The sequence below is a fragment of the Mesoplodon bidens genome, assembly GCF_964165515.1.
Source record: "Mesoplodon bidens genome assembly, chromosome: 5".
NCBI lineage: Eukaryota > Metazoa > Chordata > Mammalia > Artiodactyla > Ziphiidae > Mesoplodon > Mesoplodon bidens.
The window spans coordinates 48,632,078-48,655,139 of record NC_138161.1 but is presented as its reverse complement, the minus strand read 5'-3'; the positions used below and the strand labels follow the sequence as shown (position 1 = coordinate 48,655,139).

At 38.4% G+C, this 23,062-nt stretch overlaps 1 protein-coding gene across 3 annotated transcripts in view; it reads right to left on the bottom strand.

Moving 5' to 3' along the window:
* Window positions 1-1,632: 1,632 nt before the first annotated feature.
* Window positions 1,633-23,062, bottom strand: part of TMEM45A (transmembrane protein 45A) — an 89,644-nt gene continuing 68,214 nt past the window's right edge. The window contains exons 5-6 of one of the 3 annotated variants that reach the window (XM_081234276.1): window positions 15,811-15,956; window positions 1,633-2,052 (exon numbers count right to left, since the gene is read on the bottom strand). In XM_081234276.1, coding sequence (XP_081090402.1) covers window positions 1,959-2,052; window positions 15,811-15,956 — 240 coding nt within the window. In that variant the 3' untranslated portion in view covers window positions 1,633-1,958. The other 2 variants (XM_081234277.1, XM_081234275.1) reach the window with 2 other exon arrangements.

Sequence of the window (23,062 nt, the reverse complement as noted above, 5' to 3'; positions counted from 1 at the left end):
CAGTTAGACATCACAGAAATCACTGAAGAGGTATTATCACATCAACAGCCATGTTTATATTGCGTTGAGTCTCTTTAAAGAGTCTCTTTACCTTGGTTATGGCAAATCAAGCATGGGATACCCATGAAGGGGTTTGGCAAAAGCTCAGGAATTGAGACCCCAGGTTTTTGGAAGATTGAGATAAAATACAAGCAAAAGTAAGGGAGGGCACCCTTCCTCCATCCCTTCCTTGGTGAAGGCTTCCATAAAATTATAATAATGGTGCTCAATTTATTGCTCATTTCAGGGACTAGAGGCAGATAGCCCCAAACCATGGACTTAGACCTGAACCAGAAGTTCCTCCTCTGAGAACTCACTGGGTTGCATCTCACTTGTGTTCTCTCTGTGCAGAGACTGCAGGAATGGACATTTCTGCTCTCTCATAAAGACTGCTAGTATATTTACACTTACAGTTTTCAAAATTCCAGTCTTAATCTGGTTCATGCTAATTATTCCTAGAGTTCCTGCTCAGGCCTAGATACCAGCAATGCCGTTTTCACGTAACCTGCAGTTGACAGCTCACTCTTCTGAAATACAAACTTGCCAAAATCATAGAAACTTGCTGGGCTAAGGAAAAAAACCCTAAAATACAGGACACACATGGGGCAGAATGCCATGATCACCTGGGGACCACGGCATGTGGGCATTTCATATGCCAGAAATGTATTAAGGTCTATTGCATTGTTCAAGATAAACATGTAGGCACCCACATCTGCTCTTTTCAACTCTTACGTTAAAAAAAAGAAATGTATCCAGTTCATTGGCCTAAAGAATCCACTCACCTCCCTCTTCAGTGTCATGTGATAAGACCAGACTGGGGCAGCTTTCTGGATTTGTCAGTGCTTCTGGAAAGCCAGGGAGCTTCAGGTTTTAACTGCCCATGTGACACCTCCAGCTACCCACTACACTGCCTCTTTTCCTTCATATTCAAGTCAACCATCACAAACTCCTGCAGTACTCCTTTTCTTTTCTGTCACAGCAGAGACTGGCCTTTCTGACTAATATGGTACTAAATTAACTTCGATTTTGTCTCAGAGACTCTAGATTCATAAAATGTGACAGCCGGAAATTGATTCATCCAATTCAATTCCCTAACGTCAGAGAGAAGGACATGGTAAATGTTAAAACCCTAGAGGCTGGTGAATAGTAAAGCTAGAATGAGAAAAGATTTCCTGACTCTCCATTGGAGGTTACTTAGTCCACCGATGAGGGAAGGGCTCTGACTTTTTACCTAGGTATTCCATTAAAGGATTTTCCTTGTTTTAACCCTTCAATTATTTTAGCAGAACAGATGGCATGCTGGCCATACTATGCTGTGTGATGATTTTTTTACTCTTTGGATAACATCATGACTCTCCTTTCCCAAATTTTCATGGCTTTACCAACCATGTGCCCTTCTGTAACCGTGGATCAGCCCTTTTATCTTCTCTGAGAGAGTACATCATAGGATGACTTCCGGCTTGCTTTTCCCAGGGGAGAACGCAGGTGCTACAGAAAGAGATTTCTCACAAAAAGGAATTTCAGTGTCACACAGCTTCTTCTTCATGACATAAAGGTGGGGTGCAGTTGAATAACAAAAACAAAGATCTGAGGTGTTTGAACGAAGGTCCATGCATTCATTTATTTCTCATTGCAGCAACAAGATAAACAAGTGAAATTCCATCTATAATGAGTTACAAATGGTAGTAAGCCCAGGAACCCTGAGCATATATATCTATAAGGCAAATAAAACAATATTTTTCAGTGTGGGCATCACACTTTAGATGACCTGGGGAGAGCCACTCCAAGCCCCAAATACCATGACACCAAGAATCATTCTCAACCAGTTGTTCTCCAAACAAAAGGTGAAGAGGCAAAACTGTGATTAAAAATAATAAAAAAAAAGAGAAATTTCAACTAGAAAGACTGGACGCCCAAAGTCACATCTCTTCTTCTGATTCTTGTTCTCGTTCAGCATTTTTCAGGAGTCCAACTTCTGAGGGGCAGAACCTCTTAAATCGAGATTTAACCAACCTGAGGAGAATGAAAGTCATCTCGTATTATGCTGTTTAAAATTAAAACCCAAAACTATATGTATCTATAATACAGCAAACTCCAAATTATCTGTGCAGATGGAAGAGGCACCCCCAGAAAGAAAATCACTTTTATTTGGCTTCGGAGCTACCTGCAAATATTTTGTAGATTAAAGCAGCATCTAAGCAAACAGATACAATAAAGCTCTTAAATGTGTTATATGATTGTTTGCATCATATTCAAAATTTATAACTTTAATCATTTCTAAAACAAACAAGAGAATCTCTGGGCTGTAGTAATCCCAGATGAAACCGAGCTCAGCTGTGTGGTCCAAAAAGGAGCCCTCTCCTATGAAAGAAGTGCATGAAGGCATTTCCTGCCCCATGTTGAGCCCCATGGCAAGTCTGGGCTGTACTGCAGCCTTTATTCATGTCTTCAGAGGGGTGCTTTTGTGCTGGCCACAGGCTGCTCAACTGCATGTGATGGTCCATGATGAATTAAGAAGTTGAAAGAAGTGACCTCCATTCTTGTAACTGTTTTCATAGATTAAGAGAATCTGTAGGTCAGAAGGAATTACAATTTTTGACATTGGAAGATATGAAGCTTCTTAGTGGCAGGAACTCAGCAGGCTCTCCATTTTCTCTGATGTAATAAGAACTAGGCAAAGCTTTTCCTGTGCATGATATTTGTGAAGACATTGTGCTGTGACCATGTCAATAAAACATAGTTAACTTCCAAAAATACACAGGGATATGCAAACAAACTGATAAACCAAATCATCAAAATCATTCCCGTTTTATGAAAAACGTCACCAGCCTATCTGTATCTTTACACTTGTTTTCCGCCTTTCTTTTTTTTTTTTTTTTTTTTTTTTTTTTTGCGGTATGCGGGCCTCTCACTGTTGTGGCCTCTCCCGTTGCGGAGCACAGGCTCCGGACGCGCAGGCTCAGCGGCCATGGCTCACGGGCGCAGCCTCTCCGCGGCATGTGGTATTCTCCCGGACCGGGGCACGAACCTGTGTCCCCTGCATCGGCAGGCGGACTCTCAACCACTGCGCCACCAGGGGAGCCCTCTGCCTTTCTTCTTCCAATGAAGGTCTGGCCCGCCCCTCTCAATATACAGTGCTTTTACTTGTGCTCTGGATCCCACTAGGGTATGAATTTCCTAGGAGCAGAGACTTCATCTTATTTACTGCCCTAACTCTGCCAGAGTCTAGAACAATCTCTGGTACACAATAGTGGCTCATGACACATTTGATGATTCAGTGGGCTGTGGAGCAATCTGCCAGGAGTTCATATCACTCACCTCCTCAGAGGTAATTCTTCAGTCACTTCCAATTCAGCATTAATTCCTCCAACATACAACAACTGTGCAGTATCAGTAACAACTATTGACTTGGCAAGAATCAAGAAAAAGTACTCAAAATCATTTGCCTCGATAATTAGTTGACCATTGACATTGTTCCCAATGTCCTCAACTCTTCAAGACACTGTTCTCATGAAAAGCTAATAGTTTTAAGTAAGTTGATGACTGGGACAGTGTGTCATTTTTAAAAAATATTTATTTATTTGTTTGTTTATTTATTTATTTATTTATTTATTTGGCTGCGCTGGGCCTTAGTTGCGGCACGTGGGGTCTTCATTGCAGCATGTGGGATCTTTAGTTGCAGCCTGTGGGATCTTTAGTTGCAGCATGCGGGATCTTTAGTTGCAGCATATGGGATTTTTAGTTGCAGCATGCGGGATCTAGTTCCCTGACCTGAGATCCAGCCCGGGCCCCCTGAATTGAGAGCATGGAGTCTTAGCCACTGGACCACCAGGGAAGTCCCAGTGGGTCATTTTTTAAAGCCACACAGTTATCTCCACATTGCACAACCTGAATACGTGCTAACTGAAAGGGATTAATTAGTTAATTCATTCATTAGGTTCATTCCTGATGACTCTTGTGGAAAATAAAGCAAAGCACTGGCTACTGATTACAAATTAACTGGTAACACAGACCCTAGTGACTCCTGCTGTTCCCCACTCCTCCTCTCTGGGTTTTATCTGCTGTTGTTACAAACCACCAAGCTAAGGCAAATTCAGGCTCTATCTGCACCCTGAAGCCCTTGGTATTGGCACATGCAGAAATGGCTACTGGGGACAGATTGAGGGATGGAGTAAGAAAGAGGAAGTGCAAATATCTGCTAGTTCCTGGAATGATGCAAGTCCAGAGAACTAAAGTCAGGGTGTGTCTGGGCTTTTGCTCCCATATGTTCTCTTCAGTTAATACAAGAGCAGAGCTGAGACTCTGGGTATACTTCCAGAGTCAATCTGGAAATCAAACATCCAGAAGGCAAACTACCATATGCCTGGAATTTGGTCATTTCTATTTTGTTCTTCAAAATGGCTCACGAGAATCATTTGCTTGGAAAACCAACCTGAAAATGAGTAATATTTCTCTGTCCATTCAGAGGGGCTTTTGAAATAGTTCTGTACCACAGTCGTGTTTAAATATGAAATACAGTAAAACACATAATAAGATTTCCCAACAGATAGGTCTCTCCTATGAGCTGCCATGATGAGAACTGCAGGCATGGGACCAGATGAAGCAATCTTTAAACCGTTATTCTGGAAAGCTGGGAAGTACAGCTTCATTTTTCAGAGATTTGGGGGGCAGTAGTTCCATAACCCAGTTTTGGTTCCTTGGTGATCTTTGTGCTTTGTCAAATAAATGCGGATAGGATGTCCTCAAAACCCATCACCTGTGACTGAATTACAATCCACTACAACCCACTTGAATTATCCTGCATATGACCTCACTGAAAGTCAGTATTCAATCTTCATGATATTCTTTAAGCTACTGCTTAAGTTTATATAAAAATATATCAGAACACAAGTTCTTGTTTTTATATTTCAAAAGCAATATGAGAGCAAAACTTAAAAGCATATAAAACATGATTTCCAAACAATTGAACCCTATTTCCAAGTATTTCTGAAACATATCTGTTAAAACAGCAAATGTCTTGAGTACCTACTATATGTTTGACAGTATGCCAAGAGCTGTGAGAAATATGAAAAAGGTCTTTTCTTCCAGGTGACACAATCAAGTTAGCAGGTAAGACTAACATGAGCTAATGGTAAATATCACAAGATAGATCACAACTGTTAAAATGTGTGGTAGAGACTAAAGTACTGTAAACACTCATGAAGGGAGATAAGCAAAGGCTAGAACAATCACAGAAGTTTTCATAGAAGAGATGAGCATTTAATTTGGATATGACAGGTAGAGGCAACTACATGGTCAAAAAGTGAAAGCTGCTGGGGAAGGAGAGGCAGTTGAAAAATTAAACATGGAGTTTCTGGTTTCTAGAAAACTATAGGTGGATAAGAGATTCATTAGGGGTCTGAAGGTTTTTGAAATAGGAAGAGACAATAGCTTTCTTTTGGCTCTGGAAGGGAACTGACATGGGGTAGAGAGTCTCCTTGAATGCCGGCATTATTCTTGGAAGCTGCCCAGCCCCTAAGGAGATGAGGCCCAGAAGTCAGCCTAAAACAGCGGAGGAAGAAGTCCAGTTTCACTCAATGGCAGAGCGAGCCTAAACTACCAGCCCATGCACGTGCTTTGAGGGAAATGAATAGGACTCATAGAAATCAATCAATGAGAGAGTAGAATTTCCCAGCACCCATAGCACTTAGACCTCTAGAAGGAGTAACTACAGACCCAAAGCCTACCAGCGACATTTTGGAGCTAGACAAGGAAATGGTTTCCTTATGCAGAGACACAGCGCCAAAGCTCCTATAGCAGTGAAGCTCAGAGAAGCACAGAGCAGGAGAGGTAACCTGGGTGAATGTCTACAGAGAGGACTAGAAAGCTAGCTGGGGCAGAAGCTGAGACCCCACTGGGCCTAGAACCAGCCACTGTAATTGAGGGATCTAGAGCATCTGCTAGATGTGTACTATCCAATATGGTAGTCACTATGCATATATGCATATTTAAATTAATTAAAATTAGTGTGGCACTAGGCCCATGTCAAGTGCTCAATAACCACACATAGCTCATGGCTACATAATGAAGGCTGCAGATACACAATATTTCAATCAGTGCTAAAGTCTGAAGGATTGGAGTCTGCACGATTAGTAGCTGGGATCAGCCAGGCCAACTGTGGTTTGGCATTAGCTATCATGCTAATGGAAATAATAAGGAACCATGTTCACTCCTTTCTACTCCTACTCATCCTTCAAGCTGCAGCTTAATTCTCAATTGTGAGGAGGCCTCCTCTGGGCTCCAATAGTGCTTTGTTCTTACACTATTTCCATTTATTGTACTGTATGTAAATTGTCTCTCTCTCCCCATAGGGTCTACACCTTATACATTTTTTGATACAGAAGAAGGAGGAGAACAAGAATGAGAAGAATAGTAAAAAGAACAAGGGTGGGTGGGGGAGGTGGTTCAAGAGAGCAGCCTAGGAAGGTCCTGAATTCACCTCCTCCCATGGACACAGCAAATCTACAGCTATTTAAGGAACAATTCCCTATAAAAAAAAAAAAAAAAAAGACCTGAAAACTAGCCAAACAGCTCCTCCACAGCAAAGGACAAGAGGTCCACACTGAGATGGGTAAAAGAGGCAGAGACACAGTCTCACTGAAAACCCCACCCCTGGGGTGGAGACCCACAATCGGAAGGGATCTCAAAGATACAGAGCTTTTCCCTGAGAAGCAAGAATTTGTGCCCTACATCAGTCACCCCAACCCTTAGGACTTGCACTGGTGAGATGAGCCCCCAAAACATCTGGCTTTGAAAACCAACAGGGCTGATGTCCAGAAAAACCAAAGTGTTGTAAGGAATGGAGATTCCACTCTTAAAGGACTTGCATGCAGACTCACCCACCTGGCAATCCAGCACAAAAGCCACAGTTTGAAAAGTGTCTAGACCATATGTGAATGTGACACATTTGTTAATTTTAAAGCATCTGCCAGCAAGGGAGAAATCTGTTAGGACTCTCTCCAGGAATGGAAGCACTGGCAGGTACCATTTTTGCTTTCTGCCCCATCTATTTTGTTAGCACCAGCACTAGCAGCCACCATTTTTGCAGTCGCTTTCTAACCTGCTAGCACCAGTGTTAGAAATTAAAGGAGAAGTTAAAAATACCTGGAGACAAGTGAAAATGGAAATACAACATACCAAAATCTATGCAATGCAGCAAAAGCAGTTCTAAGATGGAAGTTTATAGCAATACAGGCCTACCTCAAGAAATAAGAAAAATCTCAAATAAACAACCTAACTTTTACACCTAAGGGAACTAAAAAAAGAAGAATAAACAAAGCCCAAAGTTACTATAAGGAAGGAAATAATAAAGAACAGAGCAGAAATAAATGATATAGAGACTAGAAGACAAATAGAAAAGATCGACGAAACAAGGAGCTGGTTCTTTGAAAAAATAAACAAAATTGACAAAACTTTAGATAGACTCACTAAGAGAAACAGAGAGAAGGCTCAAGTGAATAAAATCCAAAATAAAAGAGGAGAAATTACAATTATACCAAAAGAGACTACTATGAACTATTATACACCAACAAATTGAATAACCTGGAAGTAATGGATAAATTCCTGGAAACATACAACCTTCCAAGACTGAATCATCAAGAAATAGAAAATTTGAATAGACTAATTATTAGTGAGGAGATTAAAACCGTAATAAAAAAACTCCCAAAAAAGAAAAGTCCAGGACCAGATGGCTTCACTGGTAAATTGTACCAAATATTCAAAAAAGATTTAATATCTATCCTCTCAAACTCTTCCAAAAAACTGAAGAGGAGGGAATGCTCCCAAACTCACTTCACAAGGCCAACATTACCCTGATACCAAAATCACACAAAGACATCACACACAAAAAAGAAAATTACAGGCCAATATCACTGATGAACATAGGTACAAAAATCTTCAACAAAATATTAGCAAACTGAACTCGAGTATGTTAAAAGGATCATACACCCTGATCAAGTGGGATTTATTCCAGGAATGCAAGGATGGTTCAACAACCACAAATCAATCAATGTGATATGTCACATTAACAAAAAGAAGGATTAAAATCATATGATTATCTCAATAGATGCATAAAAAGCATTTGACAAAATTCAACATCATTTGTGATAAAACTCTCAACAAGTAGATATAAAGAGAATGTACCTTAACATAATAAAGGCCATATATTACATGCTTACAGGTAACATCATACTCAGTGATGAAATCATGAAAGTTTTTTCCTTAAAATCAGGACCAAAACAATGATGTTCACTCTCGCCACTTTTAGTCAAAATAGTATTATAAGTCCTAGCCAGAGCATTTAGGCAAGAAAAAAAAAAGGGGCATCCAAATTGAAAGGAAGAAGTAAAACTGTCACTATTTGCAGATGACATGATACTATGTATAGAAAACCCTAAAGACACCAACAAAAAACTGTTAGAACTAATAAGTAAATTTAGTAAAGTTGCAGGGTACAAAATCAATATGCAAACATGTTGCACTTTTATACACTAACAATGAACTATCAGAAAGAGAAAGTAAGAAAAAAAATCCCATTTACAACTGCATCAAAAAGAATAAAATATCTATGAACAAATTTAATCAAGGAGATGAAAGACCTATACACTGAAAACTGTAAGACATTAATGAAAGTAACTGAAGAAGACACAAATAAATGGAAAGATATTCCATGCTTATGAATTGGAAGAATTAATATTGTTAAAATGTCCATATTACCTAAAACAATCTGCAGATTCAATGCAATCTGTACCAAATTCCAAAGGCATTTCTCACAGAAATAGAACAAACAATCCTAAAATTTGTATGGAATCACAAAAGATCCTGAATAGCCAAAGCACTCTTGAAAAAGAAGAACAAACCTGGAGGCATCATATGCTCTGATTTCAGACTATACTACAGAGCTGTAAAATCAAAACAGTATGATATTGGCATAAAAACAGACCTATAGATCAATGGCACAGAGTAAAGAGCCTAAAAATAACACACATATAAGGTCAATTAATTTGTGATAAAGGAAGCAAGAACACAAAATGGGGAAAGGCCAGTGTCTTCAAAAATGGTGCTAGGAAAACTGGACATCCACACACAAAAGAATGAAACTGGACCACTATCTTACACCATACACAAAAATTAACTCAAAATGGATTAAAGTCTTGACTGTAAGACTAAAAATAAAATAAAATAAGAATAAAAATAAAAATCTGAGAAGAAAACATGGGTGGTAAGCTCCTTGACATCACTCTTGGTGATATTTTGGGGATCTGACTCCAAAGGCAGTAGAAGCAAAACTAAACAAATAGGATTACACCAAACTAGAAAGCTTCTGCACAGTGAAGAAAAACAACAACAAAATAAAAAGGAAACTTACTTAATGGGAGAAGACATTCCTAAATCGTATCTGATAAAAGGTTAATATCCAAAATATATAAAGAACTCAGACAACCCAATAACCCCCACAACAAAAAAATTAAATTTAAAAATAGGCAGATAGCACCTTTGGGATTCTCTATGTATAGTATCATGTCATCTGCAAACAGTGACAGCTTTACTTCTTCTTTTCCGATTTGGATTCCTTTTATTTCTTTTTCTTCTCTGATTGCTGTGGCTAAAACTTCCAAAACTATGTTGAATAATAGTGGTGAGAGTGGGCAACATTGTCTTGTTTCTGATCTTAGTGGAAATGGTTTCAGTTTTTCACCATTGAGGACGATGTTGGCTTTGGGTTTGTCATATATGGCCTTTATTATGTTGAGGAAAGTTCCCTCTACGCCTACTTTGTGCAGGGTTTTCCCAAAGATACTACCAGAAAACTACTAGAGCTAATCAATGAATTTGGTAAAGTAGCAGGATACAAAATTAAGGCACAGAAATCTCTGGCATTCCTATACACTAATGATGAAAAATCTGAAAGTGAAATTAAGAAAACATTCCCATTCACCATTGCAACAAAAAGAATAAAATATCTAGGAATAAACCTACCTAAGGAGACAAAAGACCTGTATGCAGAAAACTATAAGACACTGATGAAAGAGATTAAAGATGATACAAATACATGGAGAGATATACCATGTTTTGGATTGGAAGAATCAACATTGTGAAAATGACTCTACTACCCAAAGCAATCTACAGATTCAATGCAATCCCTATCAAACTACCACTGGCATTTTTCACAGAACTAGAACAAAAATTTTCACAATCTGTATGGAAACACAAAAGACCCCGAATAGCCAAAGCAATCTTGAGAAAGAGAAACGGAGCTGGAGGAATCAGGCTCCCAGACTTCAGACTATACTGCAAAGCTACAGTAATCAAGACAGTATGGTACTGGCACAAAAACAGAAATATAGATCAATAGAACAGGATAGAAAGCCCAGAGGTAAACCCATGCACATATGGTCACCTTATCTTTGATAAAGGAGGCAAGAATATAAAGTGGAGAAAAGACAGCTTCTTCAATAAGTGATGCTGGGAAAACTGGACAGGTACATGTAAAAGTATAAGATTAGAACACTCCCTAACACCATACACAAAAATAAACTCAAAATGGATTAAAGACCTAAATGTAAGGCCAGAAACTATCAAACTCTTAGAGGAAAACATAGGCAGAACACTCTATGACATAAATCACAACAAGATCCTTTTTGACCCACCTCCTAGAGAAATGGAATAAAAACAAAAATAAACAAATGGGACCTAATGAAACTTAAAAGCTTTTGCACAGCAAAGGAAACCATAAACAAGACCAAAAGACAACCCTCAGAATGGGAGAAAATATTTGCAAATGAAGCAACTGACAAAGGATTAATCTCCAAAATTTACAAGCAGCTCATGCAGCTGAATAACAAAAAAACAAACAACCCAATCCAAAAATGGGCAGAAGACCTAAACAGACATTTCTCTAAAGAAGATATACAGATTACCAACAAACACATGAAAGAATGCTCAACATCAAAACTACAATGAGATATCATCTCACACCAGTCAGAATGGCCATCATCAAGAAATCTAGAGACAATAAATGCTGGAGAGGGTGTGGAGAAAAGGGAACACTCTTGCACTGTTGGTAGGAATGTAAATTGATACAGCCACTATGGACAACAGTATGGAGGTTCCTTAAAAAACTACAAATAGAACTACCATATGACCCAGAAATCTCACTACTGGGCATATACCCTGAGAAAACTATAATTCAAAAAGAGTCATGTACCAAAATGTTCATTGCAGCTCTATTTACAATAGCCAGGACATGGAAGCAACCTAAGTGTCCATCATCGGATGAATGGATAAAGAAGATGTGGCACATATATACAATGGAATATTACTCAGCCATAAAAAGAAATGAAATTGAGTTATTTGTAGTGAGGTGGATGGACCTAGAGTCTGTCATACAGAGTGAAGTAAGTCAGAAAGAGAAAAACAAATAGCGTATGCTAACACATATATAACACATATGGAATCTAAGGAAAAAAAAAGGTCATGAAGAATCTAGGGGTAAGACAGGAATAAAGACACAGACCTACTAGAGAATGGACTTGAGGATATGGGGAGGGGGAAGGGTTAGCTGTGACAAAGTGAGAGAGTGGCATGGACATATATACACTACCAAATGTAAAATAGATAGCTAGTGGGAAGCAGCCACATGGCACAGGGAGATCAGCTCGGTGTTTTGTGACCACCTAGAGGGGTGGGATAGGGAGGGTGGGAGGGAGGGAGACGCAAGAGGGAAGAGGTATGGGAACATATGTATATGTATAACTGATTCACTTTGTTATAAAGCAGAAACTAACACACCATTGTAAAGCAATTATACTCTAATAAAGATGTTAAAAATAAATAAATAAATAAATAAAATAAAATAAAAATAGCCAGAGAATTTGAATAGACATTTTTCCAAAGAAGACATACAGGTAACTAAAAGGCACATGAAATGATGTTCAATATCACTTATCATTAGGGAAGTTCAAATCAAAACACCAGTGAGATATCCCCTCGCACCTGCAGAATGGCTATTATCAAAAGGACAAGAAATAGCAAGTGTTGGCCAGGATATGAGGAAAAGAGAACCCTCATGCACTGTTGGTGGAAATGTAAATTGGTACAGCCACTGTGGAAAATAGCATGGAGCTTCCTCAAAAAATTAAAAATAGGGCAGTGATTGAGAGTCCACCTGCTGATGCAGGGGACACGGGTTCGTGCCCTGGTCCAGGAAGATCCCACATGCCACGGAGCCTCTAGGCCCGTGAGCCATGGCCGCTAAGCCTGCGCATCCGGAGCCTGTGCTCTGCAACGGGAGAGGCCACAACAGTGAGAGGCCCACGTACCGCCAAAAAAAAAAAAAAAGAAAGAAAAAATTAAAAATAGAACTACCATATAAGCCAGCAATTCCACTTCTGGGTATTTATCTGAAGAAAATGAAAACACTAATTCAAAAAGACAAAGGCACCCCTAGGTTCACTGCAGCATATTTATAATAACCAGGATATGGAAACAACTTAAGGGTCTATCAATGGATGAATGAATGGATAAAGGAGATGTTTTATATATACATTTATATATATATATGTATACATATAATATATATAATATAAATATTTTATATTTATATGTACATAATGGAATACTACTCAGCCATAAAGAATAACGAAATGGACATTGAGGGTATTACATTAAGTGAAATAAGGCAGATAGAGAAAGACAAATACCATATGATTTCACTTACCTGTGAGATCTAACAAACAAATGAACAAACAAAACAAAACACATAGATACAGGGAACAGATTGATGGTTGCCAGAATGGGGGGAGGTGGGCAAAAATGGGTGAAGGGGATCAAGAGGTTCAAACCTCCAGTTATAAAATAAATAAGTCTTATAGTTTTCGGAGCACAGATCTTTTGTGTCCTTAGGCATGGTTATTCCTAGGTATTTTACTCTTTTTGATGTGATGGTAAATGGGGTTGTTTCTTGAATTTCTCTTTCTGATATTTCTTTGTTAGTGTATAGAAATGCAACAGATTTGTGTGTATTAATTTTGTAACCTGCAACTTAACCAAATTCATTGATGAGCTCCAGTAGTTTTCTGGTAGCATCTTTAGGATTTTCTATGTATAGTATCATGTCATCTGCAAACGGTGACAGTTTAACTTCTTTTCCCATTTGGATTCCTTTTATTTCTTTTTCTTCTCTGATTGCTGTAGCTAGGACTTCCAAAACTATGTTGAATAAAAGTGACAAGAGTGAACATCCTTGTCTTGTTCCTGATCTTAGAGGAAATGTTTTTAGCTTTTCACCATTGAATATGATGTTAGCTGTAGGTTTGTCATATATGGCCTTCATTATGTTGAGGTATGTTCCCTCTATGCCCACTTTCTGGAGAGTTTTTATCATAAATGGGTGTTGAATTTTGTCAAAAGCTTTTTCTGAAAATAATGAGATGATCATATCACCTCACACCAGTCAGAATGGCTATCATCAAAAAATCCACAAGCAATAAATGCTGGAGAGGGTGTGGAGAGAAGGGAACCCTCCTACACTGTTGGTGGGAATGTAAACTGGTGCAGCCACTATGGAGGACAGTATGGAGGTTCCTTAAAAAACTAAAAATAGAGCTACCATATGATTCTGCAATCCCACTCCTGGGCATATACCCAGAGAAAAACATGGTTTGAAAGAATACATGCACCCCAATGTTCATTGCAGCACTGTTTACAATAGCCAAGACATGGAAGCAACCTAAATGTCCATCGACAAAAGAATGGATAAAGAAGATATGGTACATATATACAATGGAATATTACTCAGCCATTAAAAAGAATGAAATAATGCCATTTGCAGCAACTTGGATGGACCTACAGATTGTCATACTGAGTGAAGTAAGTCAGACAGAGAAAGAGAAATATCATATGACTGTTTCTATGCAGAATCTAAAAAATGATACAAACGAACTTATATACAAAGCAGAAGCAGACTCACAGACTTAGAGAATGAACTTATGGTTACCAGGGCGGAAAGGTAGGAGGAAGAGATATTTAGGGAGTTTGGGATTGACATGTACACACCACTATATTTAAAATGGATAACCAACAAGGACCTACTGTATAGCACAGGGAACTCTGCTCAATATTCTGTAACAAACTAAATGCAAAAAGAATTTGAAAAAGAATAGACACATGTATATGTATAACTGAATCACTTTGTTGTACACCTGAAACTAATACAACATTGTTAATCAACTGTACTCCAATATAAAATTAAAAGTTTTTTTAAAAAATGAAAAAAATAAATAAAATTTAAAAGTCATGGGGATATTATATACAGCATGGTGACTATAATCAGTAATATTGTATTGCAGATTTGAAAGTTGCTAATAAAGTAAATCTTGAAAGTTCTCATCACAGAAAAAAATTTTTGTAACTTTGTATGGTAACAGATGGTATAACTAGACTTATTGTGGTGGTCATTTTACAATGTATACAAAAGTTGAATCATTATGTCGTACACCTAAAACTAGTATAATGTATGTCAATTGCACTTCAATTCAAAAAGAAATCTATCACAGGAAACTGAAAAACAACAAACAAACACAAGAAGAATCTTGCTTGAGCTCCTACTATGTTGTAGGCAGTTTAAATACATGATCTCATTTAGGTACTATTATTATCTCCATTTTGTAAATGACAAAACTGATATTAAAACTGATATAAATTTATCTGATATTTATTTAACTGATATTTAAACTGATATATTTAACTGATAGTTTACCCAGTCATACAGCTGACAAGCAGCAGAGCTAGGAACATGGATTCTTAGCAATCTGTTATATTGCTCCTCACCCATCATGAAACATTGTATCAAAGTCCTTGTAAAAACATGTATAGTTCAACTGAATCTTACTGTTAGAAATATTACAGGAAATGTCAAATTAACCAGATACTCAAATTTAATGGGAGACATACATGTTGGTCAAAAATGACACCAAGCTTGGGAAGTGCTATAACTGATGTAAACATGGGCAAATGGCACGTTCACTGCAGGTGTGGGGAGGACCATTTGGATAAGAAAACAGCATATGCAAAGACACGGAGGCACAGAAGAGTGTGCTGAAGGGTAATGCATAGGTTAGGAGCACAGCAGAGACACTTTTTATCTATTCCAACTTTAAACCAGCATTTATTCTTTTTTTTTTTTAGTTTTCTCATTCATTCCATTTTTTCTTTTCTAACATCTTTATTCGAGTATAATTGCTTTACAATGTTGTGTTAGTTTCTGCTGTATAACAAAGTGAATCAGCTATACGTATACAGATATCCCCATATCCCCTCCCTCTTGCATCTTCCTCCCACCCTCCCTATCCCACCCCTCTAGGTGGTCACAAAGCACTGAGCTGATCTCCCTGTGCTATGCAGCTGTTGCCCACTAGCTATCTGCTTTACATTTGGTAGTGTATATATGTCAATGTTACTCCCTCACTTTGCCCCAGCTTACCCTTCCCCCTCCCCGTCTCCTCAAGTCCATTCTCTATGTGTGCATCTATATTCCTGTCCTGCCCCTAAAACCAGCATTTATTCTTTTTATTGGAAATGTTTGTGTTTGCAGATAATTTCCTGTTATATTACCCTGTTTTGTGGAATGCTAAGGAATGAAATACCTCTTTGAACTTAAAGTTCAGTAATATCAAGACTTGATGATCATATACCAAAAAATAGAACTTCCATGAACAAAAATCACTAACTTACCAGGTGACAAAGGCATAAATTGCTCCAATGATGATAATGGCTATTGCATAATGCCAACAAAAGCATATGGTGAGAAACATAACGTTGTCATGATCCACTAAATCCCATGCAGGACCTCCACTGGGGGGATAAAGGACAAACCCAATCTGTAATTTAAAACAAAGAACACACATTAAAAAATACCAGCCATATTCCCAAAGATGGTACATTTCAAAATGTTTCATTTCAAGATTAATGGTAACAGATAACTCCCATTACCTGAGATGCTACAGATAAGATATCTGCTACCTGTTTTAGTAATATAGACAGTATCTACTAGATCATACTTTTGGAAAAAATGTTAAGGATTTTACAGATCAATTTTCAAAATATGAATAGTAATAATCTTTGGGGATTGGTGGACTTTCAGATGATGTGTTAGGTTTCTAAGCTGTGCAGTTTAACTCAGTTATTTCAAAATCAGAGTTAAAAAAAAGTTTTAAAATAAAGCCCACGGGTAGCATTATATTCAATGATAAAGACTGAAAGCTTGTCTCTAAGATCAGGAACAAGACAAGGGTGTCTTATTTTACAAATTCCATTCAACATTGTACTAGAAATTCTAGCCAGAGCAATCAGTCAAGAAAACAGACAAAGAGCATCCAGATTGCAAAGGAAGAAGTAAAACTATATTCACAAATGACATGATCTTATATATACAGAAAATTCTGAAGAATCCACAAAAAAACTATTAGAGCTAATAACTTAATTTAGCACACTTGCAGGATACAAAATCAACACATAAAACATGCAATGAACAATCAAAAAATTAAGTTAGGAAAACAATTCCACTTAAAATAGCATTGAAAAGAATGAAATACTTAGGAATAAATTTAATCAAGGAGGTTCAAGACTTGTACCTTGCAAACTACAAAACATTGTTGAAAGTGACCAAAGAAGATCTAAACAAATGGAAGTATATCTCATGTTCATGAACTGGAGCATTTAATATTGTTAAGATGGCAATAAAAAAACAGACCATGAATCTGATCAAACCTCTAGATCTAACAAGATCGGGCATGTTGAAAAGTGTTAAATGTGATGGTTAATTTCACATGTCAACTTGACTGGGTCATAGGATGTACAGACACTTGGTTAAACATGATTTTGGGGTGTGTTTGTGAGGGTATTTCCAGATGAGATTAGCACTTGAATCTGTAAAAATCTAAGTAAAGCAGATCCTCCTCCACAGTGCGGGTGGGCATCATACAATCCATTGAGGGCTGAAGAGAGCAAAAAGCAGAGGGATGGAGAATTGGCTCTGCCTCACCACTGAGCTGGAACTTTGGTCTTCTCCTGCCTCAAACTAGAACTTGTACCATTAGCTCTCCGCTTTCAGGACTGGACCTACAGCACCAGCTTTCCTGGGTCTGTAGCCTGCAGGTGGCAGATCATGGGACTTCTCAGCCTCCACAATTATGGGAACCAATTCCTTAAAATAAATCTCTCTCTCTCTTTCCTCTCTCTATAGATATAGATATATTATAGATATAGATACAATTATATATTATATATAAAAAATATATATGTATATATTTGGTTCTGTTTCTCTGGAGAACCCTGACCAATACACTGGATGATAAATTGGTAAATACCACTACTTTTGTATATATTTAAGATTTACCATAATAAAAGTTTTTTAAAATTCCTTTTTCATAGGCACAAAAAAAAAAGAGAGAGAGAGAGATGGCAATAACACCCAAAGCAATCTACTGATTCAGTATGATCCCTATCAAAATCCCAGTAGTCTTTTTTGCAGAAATAGAAAGCTGATCCTAAAATTTATATGGAATTACAAGGGACCCAGAATAGCCAAAACAACCTTGAAAAAGAAAAGCAAAGTTGTAAGACTTACACTTACTGATTTCAAAACTTAACACAACAACTACAGTAATCAAAACATTGTGGTACTAACATAATGGTAGACATACAGATCAATGAAATAGAATTGAAAGTCCAGAAATAAGCCCATACACCTGTAGTAAATTGGTTTTTGAAAAGGGTGCCAAGGCCATTCAATGGGGAAACTAAAGTCTCTTCAACAAATGGTGCTGGGAAAACTGGATATCCACATGCAAAAAAAAAACACAAGAATTTGGACCCTTACATTACACCACATACAAAAATTAACACAAAATGGATCAAAACCTAAACATGAGAACTAAAATCCTAACTCTTAGAAGAAAACTAACGAAAAACCTTCATGACCTGGGATTTAGTGCTGATTTCTTATACATGACACCAAAAACACATTAAAATTAAAAGCTTTTGTGGGGGCTTCCCTGGTGGCGCAGTGGTTAAGAATCCACCTGCCAACACAGGGGACACGGGTTCGAGCCCTGGTACAGGAAGATCCCACATGCCACAAAGCAACTAAGCCCGTGTGACATAACTACTGAGCCTGCACTCTAGAGCCTGCATGCCACAACTACTGAGCCCACATGCCATAACTAATGAAGCCCTTGTGCCTAGAGCCCGTGCTCCACAACAAGAGAAGACACTGAAATGAGAAGCCCACACACCACAACGAAGAGTAGCCCCTGCTCACCACAACTAGAGAAAGCCCGTGCACAGCAATGAAGACCTGACACAGCCAAAAATAAATAGATAAATAAAAACAAAGCTCAGCTATTTAAAAAAAAAAAAAGCTTTTGTGCATCAAAGGACACTATCAGGAAAATGAAAATACAATCACAGCATAGGAGAAAATCACTGCAAATCATACATCTGGTAAGGAATTGATATCAAGAATACATAAAGAACTCCTAAATCTCAACAAAAAGCCAAAAAAATTTTAATGGGCAAAGGAATAGAAGACTCATTTCCCTAAAGGTGTACAAATGGTTGATAAGCTCAAGAAAAAATTATGAACATCATTAGTTATTAGAGAAATGCAAATCAAAACCAATATGAGATACAACTTCACACCTCCTAGGATGGTAATAATAATAATAAGTAACAAGTGTTGGTAAGGATACGGTGAAATTGGAATCGTTATACATTGCTGGTGAGAATGTAAAATGGTACAGCTATGTGGAAAACAATTTGATAGTGTCTCAAAAGTTAAATATAGAATTATCACATGACTTGGCAATTTCATTCTAGGTACTATACATACCCAAAATAATTGAAAGCAGGTATTCAAACAAAAACTTCTACACAAATGTTCATAGCAGCATTATTCACAAGAGCCAAAAGTTAAAAACAATCCAAATGTCCATCAGCTGATGATGAATAAGCACCATGTGGTATTTCCATACAACAGAATATTATTCAGCCATAAAAAGTGACATATTAATATATAATACAACATGGATGAACCTTGAAAACATTATGTTAGAGAAAGAAACTAGACACAAAAGGTAACATATTGCATGATTCTGTTTACATGAAATATCCAGAATAGGTAAATCCATAGCAACAGAAAGCAGAGTGGTAACCAGGGATTGGGAGGAGAGGAAAAGGAAATAACTGGTTAATGGATCCGTGGTTTCCTTTTGGGGTGATGGAAATGTTTTAGAACTAAATAGAGGTGATAGTTGCACAACACTGTGAATGAACTAAACGCTGCTGAATTATACACTTTAAAATGCATAAAATGTTGCCAGAGAGGAGAGAGGTGGGGGGGATGAGAGAAATCAGTGAGGGAGATTAAGAGGTACAAGCTTCCAGTCACGAAATAAATGAGTCACAGGTATGAAATGTACAGTGTTGGGAATAGTCAATAATTATGTCATAGCTTTGTATGGTGACAGATGGCAACTAGAGTATTGTGGTGATCATTTTGAAATGTATAGAAATATCAAATCACTATGTTGTGCATGAGGAAATAACAATTAAAATTTTTATTTTTATTTTTCAATTATACTTCAGAAACAAACAAACAAACTCTTAGAAAAAGAGATCAGATTTGTGGTACCAGAAGTGGAAGGTGGGAGGAAGAGGTATTGGATAAAGGTACTCAAAAGGTACAAACTTCTAGTTATACAATAAATAATACAATATACAATATGATCAATAGAATGAACACTGCTATATGTTATATATGAAAGTTAGAGTAAATTCTTAGATTTCTTATCACAGGAAAAAGAATGTTTTTCTTTGTCTTTAATTTTGTTTCCACATGAGATGACGGATGTTCACTAAACTTATTTGGGTAATCATTTCATTAGGTAAGTGAAATCATTATGCTGTACACTGTAAATTTATACAGGGCTGTACATCAATTATTCCTTAATAAAACTGGAAAAGGGAGGGAGGGAGGGAGGAAGGAAGGAAGGTTAATTCTATGTTATATGAATTTTACTCCAATAAAAAATTAAGATACATAGATGATAGGTAGATAGAGGAACAGATGTCAGGTTTCAAGATCCAAATGAAATACAAAACCAAGATAATTACATGGATAACTGTACAAATGTCTATCATATTAGCTAACTCTGTGTCAGTTACAGTGCTTAGGAGGTTTCCTTACTATGGCCCTTCAATAATGTGGTCTTTTTTTTTTTTTTTTTTTTTTTAAAGGCTGCGTTGGGTCTTCATTGCTGCGTTCAGGCTTTCTCTAGTTGCGGTGAGCAGGGGCTACTCTTCATTGAGGTGTGCCAGCTTCTCACTGTGGTGCCTTCTCTCATGGTGGAGCACGGGCTCTAGGCACGCAGGCTTCAGTAGTTGTGGCTCGTGGGCTCTAGAGCGCAGGCTCAGTAGTTGTGGCGCACGGGCTTAGTTGCTCCGTGGCATGTAGGATCATCCCGGACCAGGGCTCGAACCCGTGTCCCCTGCATTGGCAGGTGGATTCTTAACCACTGCGCCACCAGGGAAGTCCCCAACAATGTGCTATTATCCCAAGTTAATGTATTGTTATCCTCTTTAACCAGATGAGAAAATTGGGTGGTTTAGTGATTTGCTCCTGATCATACATCTAATAAATGAAATCTTACAGGGGGAAAAAAAGGACTTCGTTTATAATATTGAGTGAAACCATTTCTGTTTGAAATTTCAAGTAATGTGAATAAATCGGGGAAAGTTAAGATTTGTGCCTTAAGCACTTGTTCCTGTTTCCCATTTTAAAGGATTCCCTTTAGTTGGAAGGAGAACTGCCATTTGTACCACTTGGTAGATGTACTGCCATGTGTCAGGCACTTTAACCACACACATGCACATAAACTTCACAGTAATTCTCATTCTCACAACAACCCCAGGAAGAAGGTATCATTATCTCCATAGTACAGAGGGTAAAACTGGAACTCAGAGACTTCAGTAACTTCCCCAACATTGCAAAATGGCCAAATGACTAAGACAGGGTTCCAAACCAGGAGCGTCTGGCTGCAAAACTCTGTGTGTTCTTTCTTCTACCTCACACTCTCTTTCATCATTTAGCCTTTCTCAGTGGAGCAGTATGAAGGACAGTGGCCAGGACAACAGAGTCCATGTGAGTCATCTCAGCAGTTCTGATACGGTTTGAACAATCAGTACTGAGATGGTAGTTGGTCCCATGAAGACAAGGTACTGTCTTACCCTTAAAACACAGATTAGAGACTGGCAGACCCTGGGCCACATCTGCATCACAGACATGCTTTGCCTGGCCTGCACACTTTTTAAAATAATTTGCATTAGTTTTCAACATTTAAAAAATTAGGGAACTTCACACAAAAGTCTGCAGTCTCAGCTTATTTCTAAAAATAGAAATATTTCTATTTTATTTTCCAAAGCATGAGCCACAACATGTGCTCTCCATCGATTCATCATTCAGGTTGGTAGTTGCCTGACCAAGTGGAGCAATCCAGAGGTCTTTATTTTTACTCTAGTGCTATGCATTTTTATTTATTAACCAATGTCACATTCATAAATTTTTCCAAAATATCATGAGTTGAGGGGGCTTCCCTGGTGGCGCAGTGGTTGAGAGTCTGCCTGCTGATGCAGGGGACACGGGTTCGTGCCCCGGTCCGGGAAGATCCCACATGCCGTGGAGCAGCTGGGCCCGTGAGCCATGGTCGCTGAGCCTGTGCGTCCAGAGCCTGTGCTCCACAACAGGAGAGGCCACAACAGTGAGAGGCCCGTGTACCGCAAAAAAAAAAAAAAAAAAAAAAAATCATCAGTTGAAATTAGCAAGGTACTGTGTAATAACTCCTTCCTGCCCTCCTCTACATCCCAGGAGACAGAATCCCTTTGTTGTCTCTATTTTAGAGTTAAGAAAACTAAGTAACACAGGAGCCTGCCCTTCCATCTCCAAACAGTTACAAAAGTATTTGCGTCATTGCTGCTGTGCCTCACCCACCAAGAGCTGGGGATTCTGAATTAGGACATGGTAACATTCTAAAGGGATGAGGAGTTAACACCACTGGCAAAAGATAGATCCCTCATCAGATTAGAGATCTGAACCTACAGTATCCAGAAACTCCATCCAGCTAGTTTGCCTGCTGTTTGGACATGCCACCCAGCTAGTTTGCCTGCTGTTTGGACATATCCGTGTTTTGCAATGCCCCTTTATATACTGTTAGGAAAGCTCACTGTGGAGACCACAGTGACCAGAGCCCAGGTCTCTGCAGGCCCTGTAAGAAAGCAAGACTTGCTGGCTCCTCTGTGCTCACTGTTTGGAAAAGACAAGAAGGAAACTGACAAGCTTCCTACAAGAAGTCATGTAGTCAATTCTCAGTTCAAGGGGCCCAGCCATTTTAGCTAGGGTGTCAGGACCATGAGAATCTGCCTCTCATGTCCTCCTCTCTCATCAATTCAGGGAGGATGACAGAGAAATTCTGGGTCAAGAAAGGGCCTTTTAGGGAGGTTGAGTTTAATGCACAATGGACTAGCTCTCCAGTTCCCACCTATCAGTGTCACCTATGTTCCTTCAATGCCGTCCACACCACCCATCTACCCCTGCTTGGGGAGAGATTTGCTCCAGATCCCAGAGGGAAGACTTAGCAGTTGTTGTGGGTTAAATGGTGCCCTCTAAAAGGGCATGTTGAAACCCTAACCCCAGATACCTGTGAATGTGACCTCATTTGGAAATAAGTTATTTGTAGATGTCATCCAGATGAGATGAGGTCATATTGGATCAGAACTGGCCCTGAATCTAATGATGGGTGTCCTTATAAGAAGTCCATATGAAGACACAGGTGCACAGAAACACACAGGTGTGACTATGGAGGCAGAGATTGGAGTCATGCTGCCAGGTCAAGGATTGCTGGCAACTGACTAGGAGGGTAGCATGGGACAA